Below are 20934 nucleotides of genomic sequence, written 5' to 3'. Positions count from 1 at the left end.
TCTCCGCGCCTGGCCTACCCCCAAGTTCACAGCCAAGCCTGTGGTTCTCTTTAAGGGACAGGCACGAGGATCCCCATAGAAGCTTGGCACGCAGAGGCCCTGGCAGGCCGCGGAAACGGACCCACGCCCCGAGCGCCCTGTCGCCCCCCCGCAAGAGAGGGAAGAGCCACAGCAGTAGCGGAAAGTAAGGCTGGCCCCTCGGTGGGTCGGGGACTGGCACCCAGCTCGGAGGGGAGGTGCAGGGCCCAGTGCGGTGCCTGCGCCCGGGGACCTTGAGTCCCCCGGGCTCTTAGCCCCCTGGAACAGCAGCTCCTAGGGAGCTCGGCGCGTTGCCCAGGCACGCAGGGCAAGCGAGGCTGGGACGACTGACCGGCGAGAGGTCGCCCTGCGGCCTAACGCGAGTGCTTGGCCCCGCCTCCTGCCAGTCTGTGCTTTCACGGCCAGGGCCTAACTCCTTGCCCTCTCCACGCACCTCCTCACTGCAGAGCCGCCAGCCTTGCCGTGACCGCCTCTGACCCGTGCTGTCGCTTGGTTCCTTCCGTGCTGGACATTTCCCCATCCTACTGGCCCAAACTGCTGGCTCTTCCTGACTGAGACCAGGGCCACTGCCTCTGTGTGCTCTGGGGACGAGGTCCTCGGTGGCAGTGGCAGCAGATTAGTGTGGCACCAGTGGAAATGGCCTTGTATGCTGGCTGGGAAGAGTGCCTCCCCTCCAGGGCCAGGCCTTGTCTTCCCTGGGCATCGCTGGGTGCCCGGTGACAAGCTGAATAAGGAAGGGAGCTGCAGTATGCCGTGGCCTTGCAGCCGGGGCCATGGCAGTCAAGGCTATGGAAGCAGAAGGAAAGAGCCCCTGCAGCCTTCCAAAGGTGCCTGAGAGGCAGCGGACAGCTGTGGGGCTTCACAAGAGAAAGCTATGCACAGCCCGAGAATCTCTCAACTTTATTCCCTTGGATGTTCCTGACTGAAGAGAGGATGGAGAGAGGAAGAGATGCAGAGCCGCCAGCCAGAGCGGGGCAGGCCAGAGTCTCCCGGAGAAGACAGCACACAGCCGTGGCCTGGCAGGGCTGTGGGCCCAGGGGGCTCAGACTTCCTGCTGAGTTCCAGGTCCACCCCTTCTGTGACCTCAGACAGGTGTTAGCTTTTTCAGGCTTCAGTTTTCTCATCTATTTAAAAAAAAAAAAAAAAAAAAAAAAAGCGGAAAAAAAAAACCCGCACAGAACAACATGTTGTTCTGTGGCTAAAATAGAAGGCACCTACAGTGCAAGACAGTGTAAGCACCGAGCCAAGATGAGCCGCTTTTATTACCCATGGAGCTTCAGCTTAAAGTGAGGAAGAAAAGCTTTTGTCCATGTCCCAGCTGCCTGGACTCACAAGAAATGGGAGGCTAGCTAACAGCTCCTTCATTTAAGCTCCTGATCTTAATTCTCCCTCCATCCTGGTGGATTTCCTTGGTGTTTCTGATCCTGGTTTTTGGCATATTTGGTAAAGATGTAGTTTACTGTTCAAAGATGACTCTGTGTGTGTGTGTGAGAGAGAGAGACAGAGAGAGAGAGAGGGAGGGAGGATGTGTGAAAAGAGATGAGAGGCCAGCGGAGGATGCCGGCTTGAAGTTTTGTTTCTTCTTTCACGTAATACTCTCATTCTGCCTTATTCACAAACATCCCAGCATTCTAGCACTGTAGTTTTGCAAGATCTGTCTTCTCACATGGGTGCTATAGGATCCAAAACGGTGCTTCAGCCTCCAGAGCCCAGCCTTGAGGGCCACAAGGTGGACCCCAGCCCTGGAGGGTGGCCTGGCCGGCGTGCTGACCAGCGTGCGTTTGGGTTTCAGGCTGAGCAGCAAGTCCCTGCTGACACCGGATGACTATGAGCTGGGAGCCGGGATAAGGAAGAGACACAAAGGGCCCGAGGAGGAACACGACGCTCTCGTTGGAATGGGGAAAGCCAGGGGCAGGAACCAGAGCTGGGATGAACAGGAGGCCTCGTCCGACTTTATGAGTCAGGTCAGTAGCCCAGTCTGCTGTGATCCTGGGGTCAGGGGTCCAGAGGTCGCAGGTCTCTTGGTCCCTGCTGCTGTAAGGAATGGTTACTTTCCCCTAAGGGCCAGAGGAAATCAGGGACTTAGCAAAGTAACACAGCCTCAGAAGCAGAACCAGAACTAAATCTGTTTGTGTGCTCCTTGACCCTTTGCTGAAACCAAGTAGGGAGATTGCAAGTTCTTAGCCAAATAATGCAATTACTCTGTTGTTTAACAGTGTAATTGTTTAACAAGCAGCTCCATCCTTTGGAAGTTCTAAAAAACAAGGGCCTGATGCCATTGTAATTTCCTCTGTGAATTCTCCAGGGGTAATGGGGTGAGAGCCAACTCCTTAATTTTTCTTACTTCTGCAGAGCATTGAAATCACCCACTTAAGGGCCTCATCTCCAAATGCTAATGTACCTTGTCATCCCTCCCCACGAGGCCCTGTGTTAGGGGGATGTTTTGGTTGATTTGGCCGTCAGAATGGGGAGGGCAGAGGGAGACGGGCCCAGGACTAGAAAGATCCACAGTTTGTACAGATCCACAGTTTGTACGCCAGGATCCTTTTTAATTTCAAATCGTGGTGAGGGATGCTTTTGTTGTTGTTTAAATGACAGTGTCTTTCGTCTTTATGAAATGCTACCTGATTAGAGAAAACAGATAACATGTTGAAATGCAGGGCATTAATGGCTTTGAAACTGCATTTCACGTCAGCAAATGAATACAGTTGCCGATAGGCCTGCAGAGCCGAAATTTAATCTGTGAAATCTCTAATTATTCTTTCTGCTTCAGGCATCCAAGACACACTTCAGGCATTTTCTTGGCAGTCTGGCCCTGTTACTTAGGCGGGCTGGCTTAGACTGTTCAGCAGTCTCCTTTAGCTGCTATAGGTGGTTGAGATAAGCAGATCAGCATGCTCTGGTTTAGGTTATTTATTTATTTTACAGTACTGGGGATTGAAATGGAGCTATATTCCCAGCCCCCCCCCCCTTTTTTTTTGAGACAGGGTCTCACTAAAATTGCCCAGGCTGGCTTCACCTTGCAGTCCTCCTGCCTCTGCTTCCCAGGATGCTGAGATTATAGGCCTTGTGCCACAGTGTGCCCACCTAGGTTTTCAATCTTACTTTGCTTTTTCCCCCCTCTCTCAACTCAGCTACCTTCTCTGGGCCATCAGCAGCTCTGCCTACTTAAAGTGCTTCTCTAGGAGGTACCGGATAGTGCTATGAAACGTCAGTGTGGAAATGCCAGGGCCAGGGATGATCGTAACCATAGTAACAGCTATTTAATAAGTGGTTACTTTGGGCCAGGCACTTCGGTAATTTTTTTTTTTTTTTTTGGAGACAGGGTCTTGCTATATAGTTCAGGCTGGTCTTATCTCAGTTCATCATCAGAACAGCCTGGAGATGTCTAGACACAAATGTCCTCGTTTTACAGAGTGAAGGACTGAGGTGAGAGGAGCTCAGCAAGTCAGTCCTGAGGAAGGACTGGAGCCCAGGACTGTCGAGAGCTGTGCACTCAAGCCCACTGTCTTGTCTTGCCAGATGTCCTAACCTGTGACCCAACTTCCCTCCCCAGCTAAAGATTAAGAAGAAGAAGATGGCCAGCGACCAGGAGCAGTTGGCAAGCAAGCTAGACAAGGCCCTGTCCCTCACAAAGCAGGACAAGTTGAAGTCACCCTTCAAGTTTGCGGACAGTTCTGGGGGAAAATCGAAAACTAATGGGGGTTGTGGCAGGTTCTTAACTCCTTATGACAGCCTGCTGGGCAAGAACAGGAAGGCTCTGGCCAGAGGCCTGGGCCTGGCCCTGAAGTCCTCTAGAGAAGGTAAACACAAAAGGGCCGCCAAAGCCAGGAAGATGGAGGTGGGGTTCAAGGCCAGAGGCCAGCCCAAGTCGGCTCATTCCCCTTTCGCCTCGGAAGTGAGCAGCTACTCCTACAGTAAGTAGCCGGTGCCGCGCTGCCTCCTGGCCACTTCTCCTCTCCTTTCCTGGTCTTGATTCTTTCTCTCTCTCTCTGGGAACACTCTTTAAGCTCTTTTGGCTTTGCGCTTTCTATACCGGAAGTGGGAAGCGCCTGAAGCGCACGTGCCTGTCATTGGCAGAGGCCGTACGGGCAGGTGCCTGTGATTGGTGGGTGTCTGTGACTGGCGGGCGGGGACCGCCGTTTGCCCGCCCTCTGGTAGTGGCTTCGCTCTTCCACCGGAAGCCCTGTGCGTGGAGTTCTAGAGTACCGTAGAGTTTGCGCCTGCTCGTCCTAGAGAGTCCAGGAATGCGATTGCTTTTGAGAGTGCTAGAGGTAACCGACTCTCTTGCCAGTTGGAAGCTCACGGTTACTTCGCGCGTGGCTCCGAACCGGAGGCTTCATGGGCGTGGTTTGGCTGTACCTGTGGCAGCCCCACAGCGGGGTACCCTTGTTTTGTTGCTGAGGCTGCCCAGGCCCCGGGGGTGGAGGGAAGGGTGTGCGCCTAGGTGGAGCGAGGAGAGCAGCTCATGGGCCAGATCCGCTTCGGCCTCATCCCTGCGGCAATGGTTGGCCGGCCTCCGTGGTCCCTTGTGACTGTTGAGCTCTTGCAGTGGAGCGCAGAGGCTGTGGTTGTGCAGTTGTGGTTTCCCCAAGCGCGGCGTCTCCCCGGGGTCCGAAGGCTGCTGCTACATGGCAGGTAAAAGGTGCTAGCTCGGTGTTCGTGGCCCGAGCACCGCCTGTGTCCGCGGTGGGAGGGTACCGAGCACACAGTAGCTCCAGGAGGGCTTCTTGGGACCAGGCTTGCGTCCGAGTCTGTGTATTCTGGGAGTCCCCAGTCCCTGTATACGTGGAGGGCTTCTGTTGGGCGCTGCCAGGGTCTCTGCCCTGGGCTTTTGATGGGCTGTGGTTAGATCCCTGTGAGTGTTTGCGTTTAGAGGGGACGGGGATGCAAGACAGGTGTAAAAAATGGAAGCGTTTGATGTCACAAGTGTTTTCTTCTCTCCTGCCGTCTTTTTTCCTTCTCTCTTTCCTAGTCTTTCTTTGTTCTTTTCCACCTCTTCCTTCTTTCCATCTATCCTTGATTAAACCTCAGGACCTTTGCACTGAGCTACATTCCCATCCACTTTAAAAATTTTGAGACAGGGCTTGTCTTTGTTGTTAAATTACCCGGTCCGGGCTTGAACTTGAAATGCGCCTGCCTCAGCCTCCCAAGAGTACTGGGATTGCAAGCATACACTGTGGTGTTTTCTTAAGAAAAGAAAATAAAAGTAGTTATGGGTTTGGAGGTAAAACCTCATCTCCTGCTCTTCAGGGTTCTTGGGAGCCTTAAGTGGGCAGAGCTGAACGCTGTGTCTTGGTGCAGGATTAAACTGTCGTTATGATTTAGCAAGTGTGTTTCTGTTTTTCCTAGACTAGTGGTCCTCCAGGACCAATGTGCCATCAGGTGAGCCAAGCAATGTGTCTTGTTGTTACATGGCCTGGTCTGGGCTTGAACTTGAAATGTGCCTGCCTCAGCCTCTCAAGAGTACTGGGGACATGCTTGAGGACATAGCGTACAAAATCACCATGGCTTCAGTGCCCCTCTGACCTGGATGGGTATGTTCTGACAGCACTGCCGAGGCCCCTGGCCTTGTGCTCTGAAGGGGAAGAGGATTTTCTTTTGTTCTGTTTCTGCTCAGTTTGGAATAATGAGAACTGAGGGGGAGGACTGCTTGGCTGCGGCCTGAAAGGCTGTCGCACTCCTTAGCTTGCAGTCAGTGGGGTAGGGTAGGTAGAGGTAGAGGTCACCGATGAGTTTGTGACCTAAGGTCTTGGTGGTGCCCCAAGCAGTCCCATCCACTGCAGCAGGCATGTTGTGTTCTTGGGAGTGAGAGGAAATGTTCCATTTGTCCAGCCGGGTGCTGTGGCACATGCTTGTAATCCCAGCACTTGGGAGGCTGATGCAGAAGGATCTCCATGAGTTTGAGGCCAGCCTGAGCTACATAGTGAGACCCTGTCTCAAAACAAAACAAGACAAAACACCCCCAAACTGTCCAAATTGTCCATCTAACTTCGTTACGCCCTTGTCTAAACTCCACTGGCTGTGGGAGGGAAAGGGCTAGCATTTGAACAGGGAAGTCAGCCGGCCTGTCTCCACCCTGTGGTGGTTATGGGAAGCACCTGGCTGTGAAAAGGGCCTTCCTTCTTTTCCCTTCCTGCCTTCATACTGGGGATTGATTGAACCCAGGTGCACTCTACCACCGAGCCGTGTACATGCTCAGCCCTGTAAAATTTTTTGTTAGTTTGAGACAGTCTCACTAAGTTGCCCAGTGGGACTTGTGGTCTTCCTGCCTCAGCCTTCCGAAATGCTGGGATCGCAGATGTGCACTGCCCCGCCCGGCTTTCCTTTCCTTTCTCTAGTTTGCTTCCATGTGGTTCTGGGTGATTGGGCAGGCTCGGCGTGGAGATGCTGCCCTGGCAGAAGGAGGAGGAGGGGATGGTGCCTCCTGCTGTTGCAGTTTGGAGTGCAGGGATGGGGGGGTGCCTGCTGGTTCTTGTGGGAAGCCAAGTTGACATCTCTGGCCGGCAAGTGGCCTCAGAAGGGACAAGTTGGAACACGTGACAGGAAGAGCTAGGAAGAGCTAGGGCTGTGGCAAGGGCTGGAGGCTTGGTAGGAGTTGACCTTGCCCTGCCTTAGATTTGCTAGGCTGTCCTGAACTTGGGGTCTGGTTGGAGTAGAAAGCGGAGGTATTGGCGGAAGCAGCCAGGGCCCCCCACCCCCTGTGTGTGTTTCCCTTGGCCTTGGGCAAGGCCGGGCATCGCCGGAGCTGGAGCTGTGTGTGTCAGTGTTCTTCCGCTTGGCTTGGGTTCTAGCAGATCAGGAGAGCAAGAGGATGCATGTTGGGGTTGAGGCAGGAAGAGACCAGAGCTCTGCCTCCTGACGAGCTCCCCGCGAGCTGTTGCTTGTTTCCCAGGAGGGTTCAAGAACCCTGCTGCTCAATCTCGTAGCTCAGCTGGAGACACCAAAAGCCAGGGCAGGCGTGGCAGGGCAAGGACGGGGGTGTGTCTGTTGTGACATCGTTCGCGGACTTCCTTGGTGTGAGTGTTCTCACCGAGGCCCGTGTGAAGCTGTCGTGGCACGGTTGCTGAGCAGGGTTGTTGGAAAAACTGTGTGCGCGTGCCTCTGTCGGGAGACCTTTCCCTTTCGGCCCTCATCCTTCCCCAGAAAAAGCTGCTGGGCTGTGTGCAGCCTTTCAGGGGATGGAATGTGCGGCAGTAGGCACCAGGATCCAGAGAGAGTTGTGGGGCCTCCAGAACCTGGAAAGGCCACAGTGACTGGTGGGTGACTTGGCAGTGCCCCGCTGAGAAGGGGCCTGGGTGTAAACCCGCTGGCGGAGCTGAGCCGTGCAAGGCCCGTGACGCTCATGCTCAGAGGCCTCCCAGGTGAGGCTGAGGCCTGGCCAGCCCGCCGCAGTGTGTTCTCAGAGCCGCTGATCACAGTGAAACAGACACCGCCTCTCCCCCCATGCCCCGTGACTTACCTTATTAAAAACTACTTTGACTGCAGATACCGACTCAGAGGAAGATGAAGACTTCCTGAAGGACGAGTGGCCTGCCCAAGGCCCCTCCGGCTCCAAACTGACCTCCTCCCTCCTGTGTGGCATGGTAGCAAAGAATGGCAAGCCAGCCACGGGCCCCAAGTTGACCAAGAGGGGCCTAGCGGCCCCCCGGACTCTGAAACCCAAGGCGGCCGCCAGCAGGAAGCAGCCGTTCTGCTTGCTGCTCCGAGAGGCTGAGGCCCGCTTGTCCTGCAGCGACTCTTCGGAGGACTCGTTTGACCAAGGTTACTAGCTCCACACACAAAATCTCTTCCATGTTTTAGAGCGAGAGAGTGAGTGTGAGAGCGCGAGCGAGCGAGAGAGAGCACGCGTGTGCACACAGCAGGGATGGCAGCCGTGGCCGTCGCCGATGGCCCAGGACGGCAGCCGTCTGGTTCTTGGCAGCGTAGCCTGCCGTACCCACCTCTTTTTGTTTTTGTTTTTATTTGTACCGTATCATTGTGAAGGATACCATTGGGGAGCTCTTTCCGAGCTCACTCGGACTGGTTTTTTTGGTCTCCACTTTTCTCCTCTCCTTCCTCTGCACCCCTCCCCACCCCCTGAGGCCCTGCACCTTTCCTGCCCCCCCCAGACCACAGGTCTGAGCTGGGCTCTTGGCCTGGGCCCGGCCCTGGGAGCATTTTGTAAATGGACCTCTGTCGTGTGGGCGTGTGACTTGATGTTTGTACCGCGATTTTGGTAATACCAAGCTTTATTAAACATACCGAGTTCATTTTTAACTAAACCGTGTGCCTTGTCTCTCTTGCTGTGTCCTTACTAGACATCAGGTTGCCGCTTCCCTTCATTTGTTCCTCCTCCCTCCTCCCGCTCCTCCTCCCCACCCCAGAGGGAGTGGAAGCGTGGCCGCTCCTCTCTATTATTCAAATATCCCTGGGAGCTCTGGCATCCATTCCATTTTTCAGGTGGACAGTCAGCCGCCCTCACCTCCAGCATCATCCTTTTTTTTTTAAGCTGCTTGTTTGTGTTTTATTTTCTTAAAACTCTGCTCTTACCAGTGGTTAAACAGAATTAACATAAACACTTGTCTTCTAACATGTATTTCTGTTTTGAAGGGCGTGTAGGCAGTGCAGGGTCAAGGCCATCAGCTGGCCTTGGTTTCGTTGCTACATTTGAAAGCGTTGGCTTCATAGCCACTTCAGGGGACAAAAAGCATACTTTGGGGGAGAGCACTGGCCCGTGGCCCTCTGGCCTGGTTTGGCCTTGGGTTCCTCAGCCAGCTCTCCTCTCAGAAGGTCAAGCTTCATGACCCCCAAGAACATTCCCTAACATCAGAATGGGACTCTGGTGTTAGAAATGTCTGAGCCCTCAGGCCCTTCAATCAGAAATGGCCCAAGAAGGGGGAAGCACGTGAAAAAGTACCTCTGCCCTGGTTTAGGGTGTGCTTCAGGATAGATTCCTTTTAGGGCCAGGCCTTGGGAATCCTCAAAACCCTGGCTAGCAATACGTGGACGTCAGCAGCTTCCTCAGGAAGGTCCCGACGTGTCCTAGCGAATCTGGATGTGACCAGAACACTGCCCATTTCGGCTCCTCCTCCTCGTCTACCGTCTCCCCTCCAAATTGGCAGGGTTTGGAGACAGCACACTGGGAGCCTCATGTCCTTTGGGCCCGGGTTCTCTTGTCCCGCTGCCACATCTGAGTGAGTGCATCCTGGGCTAAGCAGAGAGGCCACTAACCCGCTAGTGAGACCCCACCCCGGCCGGCCTTCTGTGATGAGTCTGCTTGGCTGGACCCTTCCTCCCTTGCCTTGGATGGATCTCCGTGCTCCCTCCCCACGTGCCCTTAAAGCCAGGCTTTCAGCTTCTTAGCTTTTGAACACTCCTGCCCCAGCTCAGAGCCCACAGAGGAACAGGCAGCCCCCACCAGACCCCTCCGGGAGGGCCCAGTTGCCCCAAGTCAGACAACAGGGCTGGATGTAGCAGGGCCAGTGCACATAGCCCAGATAGGAGAGTGGGGGGTGAGGGGAGGGGGCTCAGCTTTTCGGTCTGCCCCCCACAATAAAGCAGATGGTTGATGAGGTCTTGAGGGATATTTGGGTAATAGGGCCTTACTGACTCCCTGGTACTAAAACACTTAATTGGCTTGGCTTTTCTAGTGTGTCTGCTTTCTCCTCCCAGCAGCTTGACCATACCTCCACCCTTGACCCCTACCCATGATGCTTTGAGTGTCTGTTTCGGTCTCTTGCATTTGCTCTCCCGCTGCACTCTGGACGCAAAGCGAAGGCTGGGAGTAGGGCAGACGGCACAGCGGGTCACGGAGCTTGGGTCCGAGCCTGGCTCGTTGCTCCGTAGGTAGGCAAACCCTTTTCTTTCTGTCCTCTGTACACCCACCCCCTCGGGGTCTGCCCCCACGGGTCTGGCAGCAGCACATCACCTTGACGCTTACGGGTTTTGGGAAACCAAACCAAGTTACAACAGCCAACCCCTTGTCCTGAGCCAAGATTTAAAAAAAAATACGTTTTTTCTGTATTTCCTTGGGTATCTTTGTTGGGACTTTTCTCCCCTCCTGCCCTTGGCAAGCTCTGCCTCAGGTGTGGATAACTCCAGAGAGGCGTTCTTGGCCCTTGCACCTCTGCTCCTCCTGCCCTCTCAGACATGGTCTGAGCAGACCAATGTGGTCCACCCAGCACCAGGGAGGCCGGGAGGATGGTGGGATCATTCAGATGTCCCTTATGCAGATGCTCTTTGTGGGCTTCTGCCTGCCAGCATTTTTCCATTGCCGGTGCTGGGCCTGGCCTGCTGCTAGCTTTCTGAGATCTAAGGTGTTCCCTACAGTTCCCAGAAACCCAGGGCCTCTGGCCTATCCCACCAACCTTCTAGCTGAGCCCTGGAGGGAAGATTTCTGGCATCTCCACACCCGAGCAGCCAGGGCAGGGCGTTTTTAGAAGGGAACATGCCCAGCCCCTCGCCTAGCCCTGTGCTCCCACCCCAGCCAGCCGCCCTCCCAACACCTGCCCCAAATTGGACAACCCCAGGGGACCTGATGTGGGGGACCCAGGCGCTGTTGAAAGTCTGCCTACACTTAGCCTGCTTTGCCGCTGTGGCCCACTGGGGCGGAGACAGAGCCATGTGACGTCGCAATGTGAATGATCGCAAGTGTGCACTGCCTGCCTGCCCTGCCTGCCCTGCCGGCCTCCTCCCCAGCCTGCTTCATCCATCGTCTCGGGAGCCCGCTCCCGCCTGCACCCCTGTAACAAGCCTCCTCTCTGCTCCTCTCTCTCTTTCCACCCTTGTACGACTCCCCGGGCTCCTCACCGCCTCCCCCTCCCAGGGCTGCCCCGCCAGGAATCTGGGTACCCTCCAATAAGTGGGTAGAGGACAGAACTCTTGCCCATGGTGGCACCCTTGGGGCTGCCGCTTTTGGCCACGAGGTCCGCGTAGCCAAGTGGCAGCTGGGGGCAATGACAGGAGAACGTGGACTTGGTTACCCGTCCCCTTGGTTACCCGTCCCCCTGCCACTTCCTGCTTCGCAGCCACTTTCCAGCCCCGTCTGGGCCCTGCCTTGGCCAGTGGCTTCCAGGGCTCTGGGCAGATGAGCACGGGGCCACTTGCCCTTGAAACGCCTTTGCTGTGTGTCAGGTGCCTCAGTTGGGCTGCCTCCCTGGGAAGGACAGGGACAGCCTCTCTCTTTGGCAGAGGGATTGGTTCATGTGCAGGGATCCTTGTCAAGCTGGGCTTTCCTGGCCAGCCCCGGCCTCAGCGCCCAGCCTGCCCCTTCCCAAGAACCCTAGCTGGCTGCCGGGCCAGAGGCTCTGGAAAAGCCTATCCTCACTCCCAGGAGATAGCCTGAACCTCTTCAGCCAGCCCTGCTGCTTGAACCCTCAGCCTGAGGTTCCGTCTCCAAGTTCAGCTTGCCCACCCTGAGGGCTTCCCTGGAGCCCTGAGCCAAAGCCAGCTTGGAGCTGTGCCCTGGGGGCACCGCTCCTCTCTGGGTCACAGATATGGCCACGTTTCTCTCGATCCTCCCCAGACCTGCAGAGCACTTTCTGTGGGAACCTTCCTCTTAGCTGGTCCGGTTGCCGGCAGGGTCACCCCATGCCACAGCTGAGGAAACGGGGGTCAGTGAGGGTAAGCACTTGCTTCCCGGTTTGCCAGGGTAGGGACGTTGCTGGACTTTAGTTTTGGACTTGATAGCCCTGCTTGGGGCTGGAATCACAACGTCCCCATCAAGTTCCAGAAGAGACCAAACTCCACCTTCTCCTGCCACCAGCCCCCAGGTCTCCAGCTGGCAAACGGCTGCAGGCCCCTTGCCTGGATGCCCAGTCTGAGCCCCTTCCCCGCCTCTCCTGCCTCTTCCTCCTCCTCCTCCTCTTCCTCCTCTCCTGCCTCCTTCCTAAGCCTTTATGTCTGTCGGGGTGCGTGTGTGTATGGGTGAGACCGTGGCGAGCGCTGTCTCCAGTCCTGTCTGTGTGTCTGTCCCCTGCCCACAGCACACATGCATGTTGGTGCTCCCCACACAGAAGCCCACCCTGACACGCAGAGCCGCTGCCCCTCTGGGCTGTCCAGGATGCCCTTGCGCTGGGCTCTGTGGGCGAAGGCCCTGGGCGAGCATGGGTGGGACCGAGGGCTAGTTTGGGATCTTCCCCCAGTGGCCACATGGTGAGGCTGAGGGGCGAGGCTGGAGCTGTGGCCACTCCAGCCTGGGGGGCTGGGGGGGTGGCGGGGGGTGGGGGCGGCACACACTGGGCCAGAGCCCTGACTTGCTCCCTGTTTTCTGCACGCCAGATGAGACCTCCGAGGAGGACGAGGAGGAGCTGGAGGAGGAGGAGGACGAGGCGGCTGGTGGCTATAGGCTGGGCACTCGGGAACGGGCCCTGTCGCCAGGCCTGGAGGAGAGTGGGCTGGGCCTGCTGGCCCGCTTCGCGGCCAGTGCCCTCCCCAGCCCCATGGTGGGACCGTCCCTGTCCGTGGTGCAGCTGGAGGCCAAGCAGAAGGCCCGGAAGAAAGAGGAGCGGCAGAGTCTGATGAGTGAGTATCACTGGGCACCTGGGGCCAACTCTGTCCCGAGCAGAGCAGTGCTGGTGCCGAGAGTCCTAGCCCCACTGTTCCCTGGAAGGATCTCTGGCTGCTTGAGGCATAACTGCTCCACCTTTGTGCTCCTGATAAACATGGCCCTAAATCGGGTCCTGGAGGCCGTGGAAGCCCAGGGAGGCCCCAGCCCACTCTAGGTTGGTGGCAATGCGCTGGCCCCTGAGGAATGTGGGTGCTGGCTGAGAAGGAGGTGTACAGGGAAGGAGTAGCCTGGAGGAGGACAGGAAAGCTGGTAGCTTCCTGAGCCAGGAGCCATGTGACACAGTCTGTGACCCAGTGGGCGGGGCTGCTGAGGGCTAGGGGTCACTGACCCTGAAGGAGTTGGGGTCAGCAGGTGCTGTGCTGGGCCCCAGTGGGTGGAGCTTATCATAGTGAATCCTCATGGCCCTCTCTGTGAGACCAGGCCACCCTCCCACTACCCCAATGGCCCAAGCATGGTCACAGCAGTATTGCTCGGGCAGGAGGCTCAGGTTCACCGTGTCTCTGCGTCTGATCACACCGTGTGTCAGGGCCCTGTGTCCCTGCTGATGCTCCAGTGTCCTTTCCTCAGCAGTAAGAGCAGGTTCGCCCCCGCCCGACCCTCCCTGCAGGGCTGGGTAGGAAATGGGAACCACAGGCCCTGCCAGCCAGAAGCATCTAGAGGACTTTCCCTCAAGGCTTAAGCTCCACCCCGCTGCTTCTCTGCGCAGAACTGGCTCCCCACTGCCTCCAGGTGAACACCACCTGTCTGTCCCTGCACCCGTATCCTGTCCACAGCTCCTAATTTGCCACCAGCCATTGTAGCCCTTCGGGTTTTTGGACTTCTGTCCCCACAGCCGCAGGCATCACGATTATCAAAAGTATCATCATAGTTTGAGTGATTCCCTTTTTATACCTTTAGTGTTGGAAGGGTCTGTAGTGATGTTTCCTTTTTCCTTGTGGATTCAGATAACTTGTGCCTTTTTCTCCCCCTTGATCATATTGGCTAGAAGTTATCCATTTCATTGATTTCTGTGGTGTTATTTCCTTCTTTCTGTTTTCTTTGGGCATAATTTGCACCCGCTTCCGTTTCTTAAGGTAGACATTTAGGTCATCAATTTGAGACTGTTCTTTTTTCCAGTAGACATTGAAGGCTCCAAACCTCTCTCTAAATACAGCTTTAAGTGCATCTCACACATTTTGATATGTTGTCATATTCTTACTTCTTATTCTTTTATGATTTGTACTTTGACTTAGTGAGTATTTAAAAAGATATTTCCAACTACTTGAGGGAAGTTGCCTGGTTATCTTAATCTTACTGATTTCTAATCCAATTCCATCGTGGTTGGAGAACATTCCCTATAATTTCAGCCTTTTAATTTTTTAAGTCTTTGATGGTGCATGGCATTTCCTAGTAAGTGCACTGTGTTAGGTCTTCTGTACATGCCAGTCACACTGGTGTGATCAGTAGTATTAAGATGTGCACCTTCACTGGATTTTGTTTGGGTCTAATTCTCTCAGTTGCTTAGAGATGTTAAAGTCTCCCACTGTGATTGCAGAAGTCTCTAGTTCTCTTTTATTTTATTTTATTATTATTTTTTTGTTTTGTTTTGTTTTCCAATACCGGGAATCGAACCCTCGCGCTTGCCAGGCAGGCGCTGTGCTGCTGAGCTAAATCCCCAGCCCCTAGTTCTCCTTTTAATACTGTCAGTTTTTGCTTTGTATGTCTGCAGCTCTGTTACTTGGCACATATGTATTCGTGACCATCATATTTTCCTCTTGACTCCGTCTTTGTTTCTTTCTACCTCTGGCATTACATTCTGTTTGGATCCACTTTATCTAGTACACACAGCCGCTTCATCTTCCTTGTGCTTGCCATTTCTGTGATGTATATATATTTTGAGACAAGGTCTCACTGTGCAGTTCAGGCTGGCCTTAAACTCACTGTGTAGCCCAGGCTGGTCTCAGACTCACAGTGATCCTCCTTCGTCAGCCTCCAGAGTGCTGGGATTACAGGCGTGCACCACCATGCCCGATGTCTGTGGTGTATTTTTTTCTGTCTGTTCATCGTCATTTTGTCTCTTTCTGTGTGTGTGATACTGGGGATTGAACCTCGGACCTTCACAATGAGCTGAATCTCTAGCCCCTTTTTTATTTTGAGACAGGGTCTGTCTCACTGAGTTGCCCAGGTGGAACTTGAGCTTTGGATCTTTCTGCATTAGCCTCCCAAAGTGCTAGGATTACAGGTGTGCACCACGGCAACTGGCTATTTTAATTTATCTTTGTCTTTATATTTAGTGTAAGTTTCTTATAGAGAGCATATGCTTGGGTTTTTTAAAAATTTTTTTATGATTTCTGTCATTTTATTGGAGTGTTTATAACATTTATTGCAATAAAAGCAGAGTAATATATAATATTAATATGGGCAGGTTTGAATCTACCGCTTTGTAATAGTTTTGTATAGCTTTTTTGAGATATAATTCATATACCATAAAATACAATGTACAGCTCAGTGGTTTTCATTATATTCAGAGTTGGGAAGCCATGACTGTTATCTAATTTTTGAACATTCTCATCACCTCAAAAGGAAATCTCACAGTCACTGAATTCCCGCACAACTCCAGCCCTAAGCTACCACTTCTTTTGGATTTATCTATTGACTTTTCATATAAACAAAACCCTGCAATGTGTGGCCTTTGTGTTTGGCCCCATGGTTTTCAGGCTCATCCACATGGTAATGTGTAGTGCTTCCTTTCAGTATGACTGAATCATCTTCCACTGATAGCCATCTACTGCACCATGTACTCAGCAGCTGATGGGTATTTGGGTTGTTTGTATCTTTAGGTTTTTATGGATAATGCTGCTAGGAATATATCCATACAGATTTTTGTGAGGATGTTTTCTAGTTCTCTTGGTAGTGGAACTGCTGGCTCACTGGGTAGCTGTCTAACTTCTGAGGAGTTACCAAACTGTTTTTCTAAAGTACATTCCACCAGAGAGTATGAGGTTCCAGTTTCTCCACAGCCTCTCCAACACTTGCTGTTATCAAGGTTCCGGTTTCTCCACAGCCTCTCCAACACTTGCTTTATCTATCTATCTATCTTAAGGATTATGGCCATCTCTGTGGATATGAAGTGGTGTCTCAGTGTGTAGTATGTTTGTTGGGCAGGGGATGGAATCCAGGGCCTCATGCATGCTAGGCAAGCCACGCTACCACTGACCTACATCACCAACCCTTCATTATGGTTTTGATTTGCATTTCTCTAATGATTTTGAGTACTTTTTCATATACTTAGTGGCTATTTCTGTCTTCCTTTGATTTTATTGTTGTTATTGTTTGAGACAGGGTCTTACTATGTTGTACAGGTTGGCCTTGCACTCTCTATGTAGCCTAGGCTGGCCTCAAACTTGTGGTGATCCTCTTGCCTCAGCCTCTGGAGTGCTGGGACTACAGGTATGTGCCATCATGCCCAGCATGTGCCTTGTTTTAAGAAGTATCTTATTTAAACCAGGTACGGTGGCACACCCATATAATCTCAGCCATTCAGGAGGCTGAGGCAGTATTGCAAGTTAGGGCCAACCGGCCAAGTTAATGAGACCCTATCTCACCAATAAAAAGGGCTGGGATGTAGCTCAGATATAGTATCCTTACCTAGTATGCACAAGCTTCTGGGTTTGATTCCCAGTAGTGGAAAAAGAAATCATGTTTAAATCCTTTACTTTTTGTTAATTTTTCAAAAGTTACTGAGTAAGAGTTCTTTATATATTTGGATTACAACACTCTTATCTGATATAATTAGCAGGCACTTTCTACTTTTCTGTGAGTTGTCTAGTCACCTTTTTTTTTTTTTTTGTACCAGGAATTGAACTCAGGACCTCATGCTTGGCAGGCAGGTGCTATGCTGCTGAGTTATAGCCCTAGATCTATTCACTTTTTAAATAGCATTATTCAAAACAAATTTTTCTTTTTGTTTCTTTCTTTCTGTATCTGTCTATCCATCCATCTGTACTGGGCATCAATCCCAGGGATGTGTGATGCTAAGCAAGTGCTCTACCACGGAACCAAATTGCCAGCCCTTTTTATTTTTATTTTGAGGCAAAGTTTTGCTAAGTTGCCCAGGCTGGCTTTCATCTAGCAACCCTTCTGCCTCAGCCTCCTCAGTAGTTGGGATTGCAGGTGTGTACCACTGCTCTCAGGAAAAGTTTTTAATTTTAATAAAACCTAATTTATCTGTTTTTTCTCTTGTCACCTGGTTCTAGGGTCACATGGAAGAAAGTACTGTATAATCCAAGGTCACAAAGATTTACTCCTGGGTTTTTGTAAGACTCTTACAGTTTTGGCTGTTTTGTTTAGGTCTGTGATCCATTTCTAGTTAATTTTTGTGTATGGAGTGATGCAGGGGACTTTTCTGTGCAAATACCCAGTTATCCCAGTAGGACTTTGCTGCTTTTGTTGAAAATTAATTGTCCAAAAATGGAAGGGATTATTTCTGGACTTCCAATTCTTTTCCAGTGATCTAAACATCTATTATATCTATTCTTATGCCAGTACTACATTGTCTTGGTTTACTGTAGCTTTGTGGAAGTTTTGAAACTAGAAAATGTGAATTTCCCAAATTTTTCCTTTTTTTTTAAAGTTATTTTGGTGCTTCTGCATTTCCATGTAAATTTTAGAATCAGCTTATTAACGTCTGCCAAAAAGCCAGCTAATCCTAGCTCTCAGGAGGCAGAGGCAGGAGGATCATTGTGAGTTCCAGTCCAGCCTGGGCTACAAAGGTAGCACAAGGCCAGTCTAAACTGCATAGTGAGACCCTGTCTCAGAAAGACAAAAACAAAAACAAACTAGCTGGCATTCTGACAGGAACTGTATTGAACTGGTAGATCATTTTGGGGAGTATTGGTCTCTTAACATTATAAACCTTTTGATCCATGAATATGGGATGTCTTTCCATTTAAATGAGTCCTTAATTTTTTTTTTTTCAGTAATGGGGATTGAACACAGTGCTTTCACATTGAGTTACATATCCAGCCTTTCCTTGTTTTTTTGAGGCAGAGTATTACTATATAGTTCAGCCTGGCCTTGAGTGCATGATAGTTCTCCTGCTTCAGCCTCCTAGGTGCTCTTTGGTATTAGAGCCATGTGCCACTATGCCCAGCATATCCATCCTTTTTCTGTTTTTCATTTTGAGATAGGTCTTGCTAAATCACTCACGCTTGGAATCATCCTGCTTCAGCCTTCCAGAGTGCTGGGATGACAGGTGTGTGCTACCACACTCAGCTTTGTGATGAATTTTCTTTTTTTTGTTGTTTGTTTTTTTGGTTTTTCTCTGGTACTGGGAACCGAACTCACGACCTTGTGCTTGCCAGGAAGGCGCTTTGCCGCTGAGCTAAATCCCTAGCCCCTGTGATGAATTTTCTTAGTGTTTTTTCATCTGAAAATATTTCCATTTAACCTTCATTCTTGAGTGATGTTTTAATGTTTTCACTGGATGTAAAATTTTCCATTTCCATTTTTTCTCTCAGCACTTTAATGGTGTTCTACTCTCTTCTGGCCTCCAGGTTCTGATGGAAAGTTAATCAAATGTTTTTTTCTAAGTGACAGGTTATGTGTTGGTCAGCTTTCTGTTACTACAACAAATACCTGTGACGATCATATGAAAAATAGGAAAGGTTCATTTTGGCTCATGAATTTGCAGGTTTAGTCTATGGCCAACTGGCTGTGTGGCTGCAGGCCTGTGAACGCACAGTACATCGTGGGGGTGCTGCATAGCCGGGGAAGCTGTTCATCTCTGACAGGGAAAAGAGGGAAAGAGGAAGAGACTGGGGCCCCACAGTCCCCTTGGAGGCCCATCCCCAGTGAGCAAACGCTGTTGCAGGTGCCACACTGGGGACCAGGCTGCCCACCTTTAGGGCTCCTTCAGGTCCAAGGTGTGGCTTCTCCTACTGTTCTCTGGGGTTTGCTTTTACTGTCTCTCAACAGCAACTGTGATGTGCCTCGGGACTGTCGGTGCGGACTTTCTAGTATTGCTTCTGCTTGGTGTTCATGTAACATCTTGGATCTACTGGCAAATTTCTGCTTGCCCTCAGCCTCACTATCACTTTGAGTGTTTTTCTGTACCATTTGTTATCACCTGACAGATCTCAGGACTGTGGTTGCCTTTTTCAAACGCACCTCTCTTACTCAAATCCATTCTGCTCTCAGGTCCCTTCTGTGAATTTATTTCCAAAGTTGTAATTTTCAGTTCTAGAACTTATACTTTGGTTCTTTCCAGCTGTTTGTATTTCTCTGCTGGCCTTTCCCATTTTTCTGCTGGTACAGAGGCTGAAGCAGGAGGATCACAAGCTGGAGCCCAGCCTCAGTAAGTTAGCAACTGCATAAGACCCTGTCTCACAGTAGTAAGAAGGGGTTGGATGTATCTGAGAGCGAAGGCTCCAGGCTCCATCCTCCGTACTGCAAAACAAACAAAAAAATCCAGAGTTTTGTTTTGCTTCCTTAGGGAAAGCTAGCTGGGGGCTGGGGATTTAGCTCAGCGGCACAGTGCCTGACTGGCAAGCGCAAGGTCGTGAGTTCGATTGCCGGTACCGAAAACAAAAAACAAAAAAACAAACAAACAAACAAAAAAAAAGAAAGCTAGCTGGGATCTGCCTGAGGGAATCCTCCTTCCTTAGTCCCGACACAGGCAGCATCTTGGGTCAGACGTGGTGAGTGTCTTCTCTCTCCAGAATGCCGTGCCCCTCTTGGCTCTTGTCCGTTGATCATCTTTGGCTCGTGCGCTAGGCTCTGTGGCGGTGGGCTGTGGAAGTAGGGTCCAGATGCTCTGATTTTCTTCAGTGAATGCTGTTGCCTTTCGGCTGCCTTGTTGGGGCTGGAACTCCCATTTCTGTTACCTGGGTGGCCTGTGTGGTCTCCGTTCAGATCAACTTCTGCCGCTCACTGCGCTGTGTCAAATCTGCCCCAGTGTGGGCAGGCGGAGCCTGGGGGTCTTTCTCCCTGCTTTCTTCTGCGTTGTCAGCATCTAACTTTCTCTTTCTTGCTACCGAGGCCGGGACTCATTTCTTTCCACGCATGTGCAGCCTCCCTGTGGGACCGCCAAGGAGCCCGTGCCCTGGGCCGGGGCGGGGGTGCAGTGCAAAGTCCCTCCTTTCCACGGGCACCTTCTCAGCCCACTGTCTGCCTGCCCCGGTTCTGTCCCGCCCCAGGGCACCCTGTGTGGGCTGCCTTGGGGCGCAGTCTCAATCTAGTTCCTAGTTCCCTCCTCAGCCAAAGAGCCCCAGCTGCCTCCTTGCCCTTTGGAAGATGAGTTGTTGGGATCCTTAGGCTTTGCCAGTGGCTCTCTGGGCGCCCCCAGGCCCCGCTGCTGTGGCTGCCCCTTTGGGAGTGGCCTTCCAGGAGAACGCTTGTAGCCAGGCTGCCCGCTGCCTGGGGCCAGTGGGGCTCCCTTGGGCCCTGGAGTGCTGGGCTGTGCTGGAGGGAAGCCTGAGACTGTTAACCCAGCAGGGTGTTGCAGATGTCCCGCCCTGGGGTCTAACCCTAAGTGCCTGTCCTGTTGGAAGTGCCCCCAGCCAACACGCTAATGTGTTTCCTGGGCACCAGCTCTGTGAACCTGGAGGCTCCCTGAGAACTCCGAGAGCCAGCTCTAGGGGACAGGGCAGGCCACGGCATGTCACTGTGGTGAGGGAGTTGTGGACAGAAGGTGTGCTCAGTGGCCCATCTGTGGCCCATGGGGCTTTCCAGGCCGAGGTGGAGTGAGGTGGGGCATCTGCGGAGGGAGGAGCGGACGGGGAAGCCCAGAGGTCACGCTGGTGGGGCTGGGCCGAGCCGGCAGTTGGCAGTGGCAGGTGAAGTGTCCAGAACCCCAAACCAAGGGCAGAGGGACTAGGTCCCTTGGCCAGCAGAGGACAGGGCTGGTGAGGGGGCTGGGCCCAGGCTGTGGTGCTGCAGGGTCTCCCTTACATGGTGTGGGTGAGGCCAGGGCCTGCAGAGGGCATCAGGCTGGGTGCCCGCACCTCTCCTGGCAGCAGGAGGGCGCCCCAGCTCAGTGCCGCCCCTTCCCCTCCCCCAGGCACGGAGTTCGAGTACACGGACTCGGACAGCGAGGTCAAGGTGCGCCGGCCGCCCCCCACCGCGCTGCTGCGCCCCAAAAAGGCGCCGGGTGAGCCAGGCCCCCCGCTGGCCACGCCCGCACCCTGCGCCCGTGGTCCCAACAGCCCCGATAAGGCCAAGCTGGCCGCCGACAAGGGACGTAAGGCCCGCAAACTACGCGGGCCCAAGGAGCCGGGCTTCGAGGCTGGGCCCGAGGCCAGCGACGACGACTTGTGGACGCGGCGGCGCAGCGAGCGCATCTTCCTGCACGATGCCTCGGCCGCCGC

At 52.8% G+C, this 20934-nt stretch overlaps 1 protein-coding gene across 7 annotated transcripts in view; it reads left to right on the top strand.

Moving 5' to 3' along the window:
• Tnrc18 (trinucleotide repeat containing 18) overlaps positions 1-20934 on the top strand; it is a gene marked incomplete in the record, with an annotated part of 86791 nt that overhangs the window by 49032 nt on the left and 16825 nt on the right. For 6 of the 7 annotated variants that reach the window (XM_013521124.1, XM_013521123.1, XM_013521120.1 and 3 more), the window contains 6 exon segments: positions 56-184; positions 1832-2003; positions 3596-3956; positions 7528-7803; positions 12301-12543; positions 20628-20934. In XM_013521124.1, the coding sequence (XP_013376578.1) occupies positions 56-184; positions 1832-2003; positions 3596-3956; positions 7528-7803; positions 12301-12543; positions 20628-20934 (1488 nt within the window). 7 annotated transcript variants of the gene reach the window in all.

The sequence above is a fragment of the Chinchilla lanigera genome, unplaced genomic scaffold (genome assembly GCF_000276665.1).
Source record: "Chinchilla lanigera isolate Chin_1 unplaced genomic scaffold, ChiLan1.0 scaffold00059, whole genome shotgun sequence".
Classification (NCBI taxonomy): domain Eukaryota; kingdom Metazoa; phylum Chordata; class Mammalia; order Rodentia; family Chinchillidae; genus Chinchilla; species Chinchilla lanigera.
This window is presented reverse-complemented; position numbering and strand designations above follow the sequence as displayed.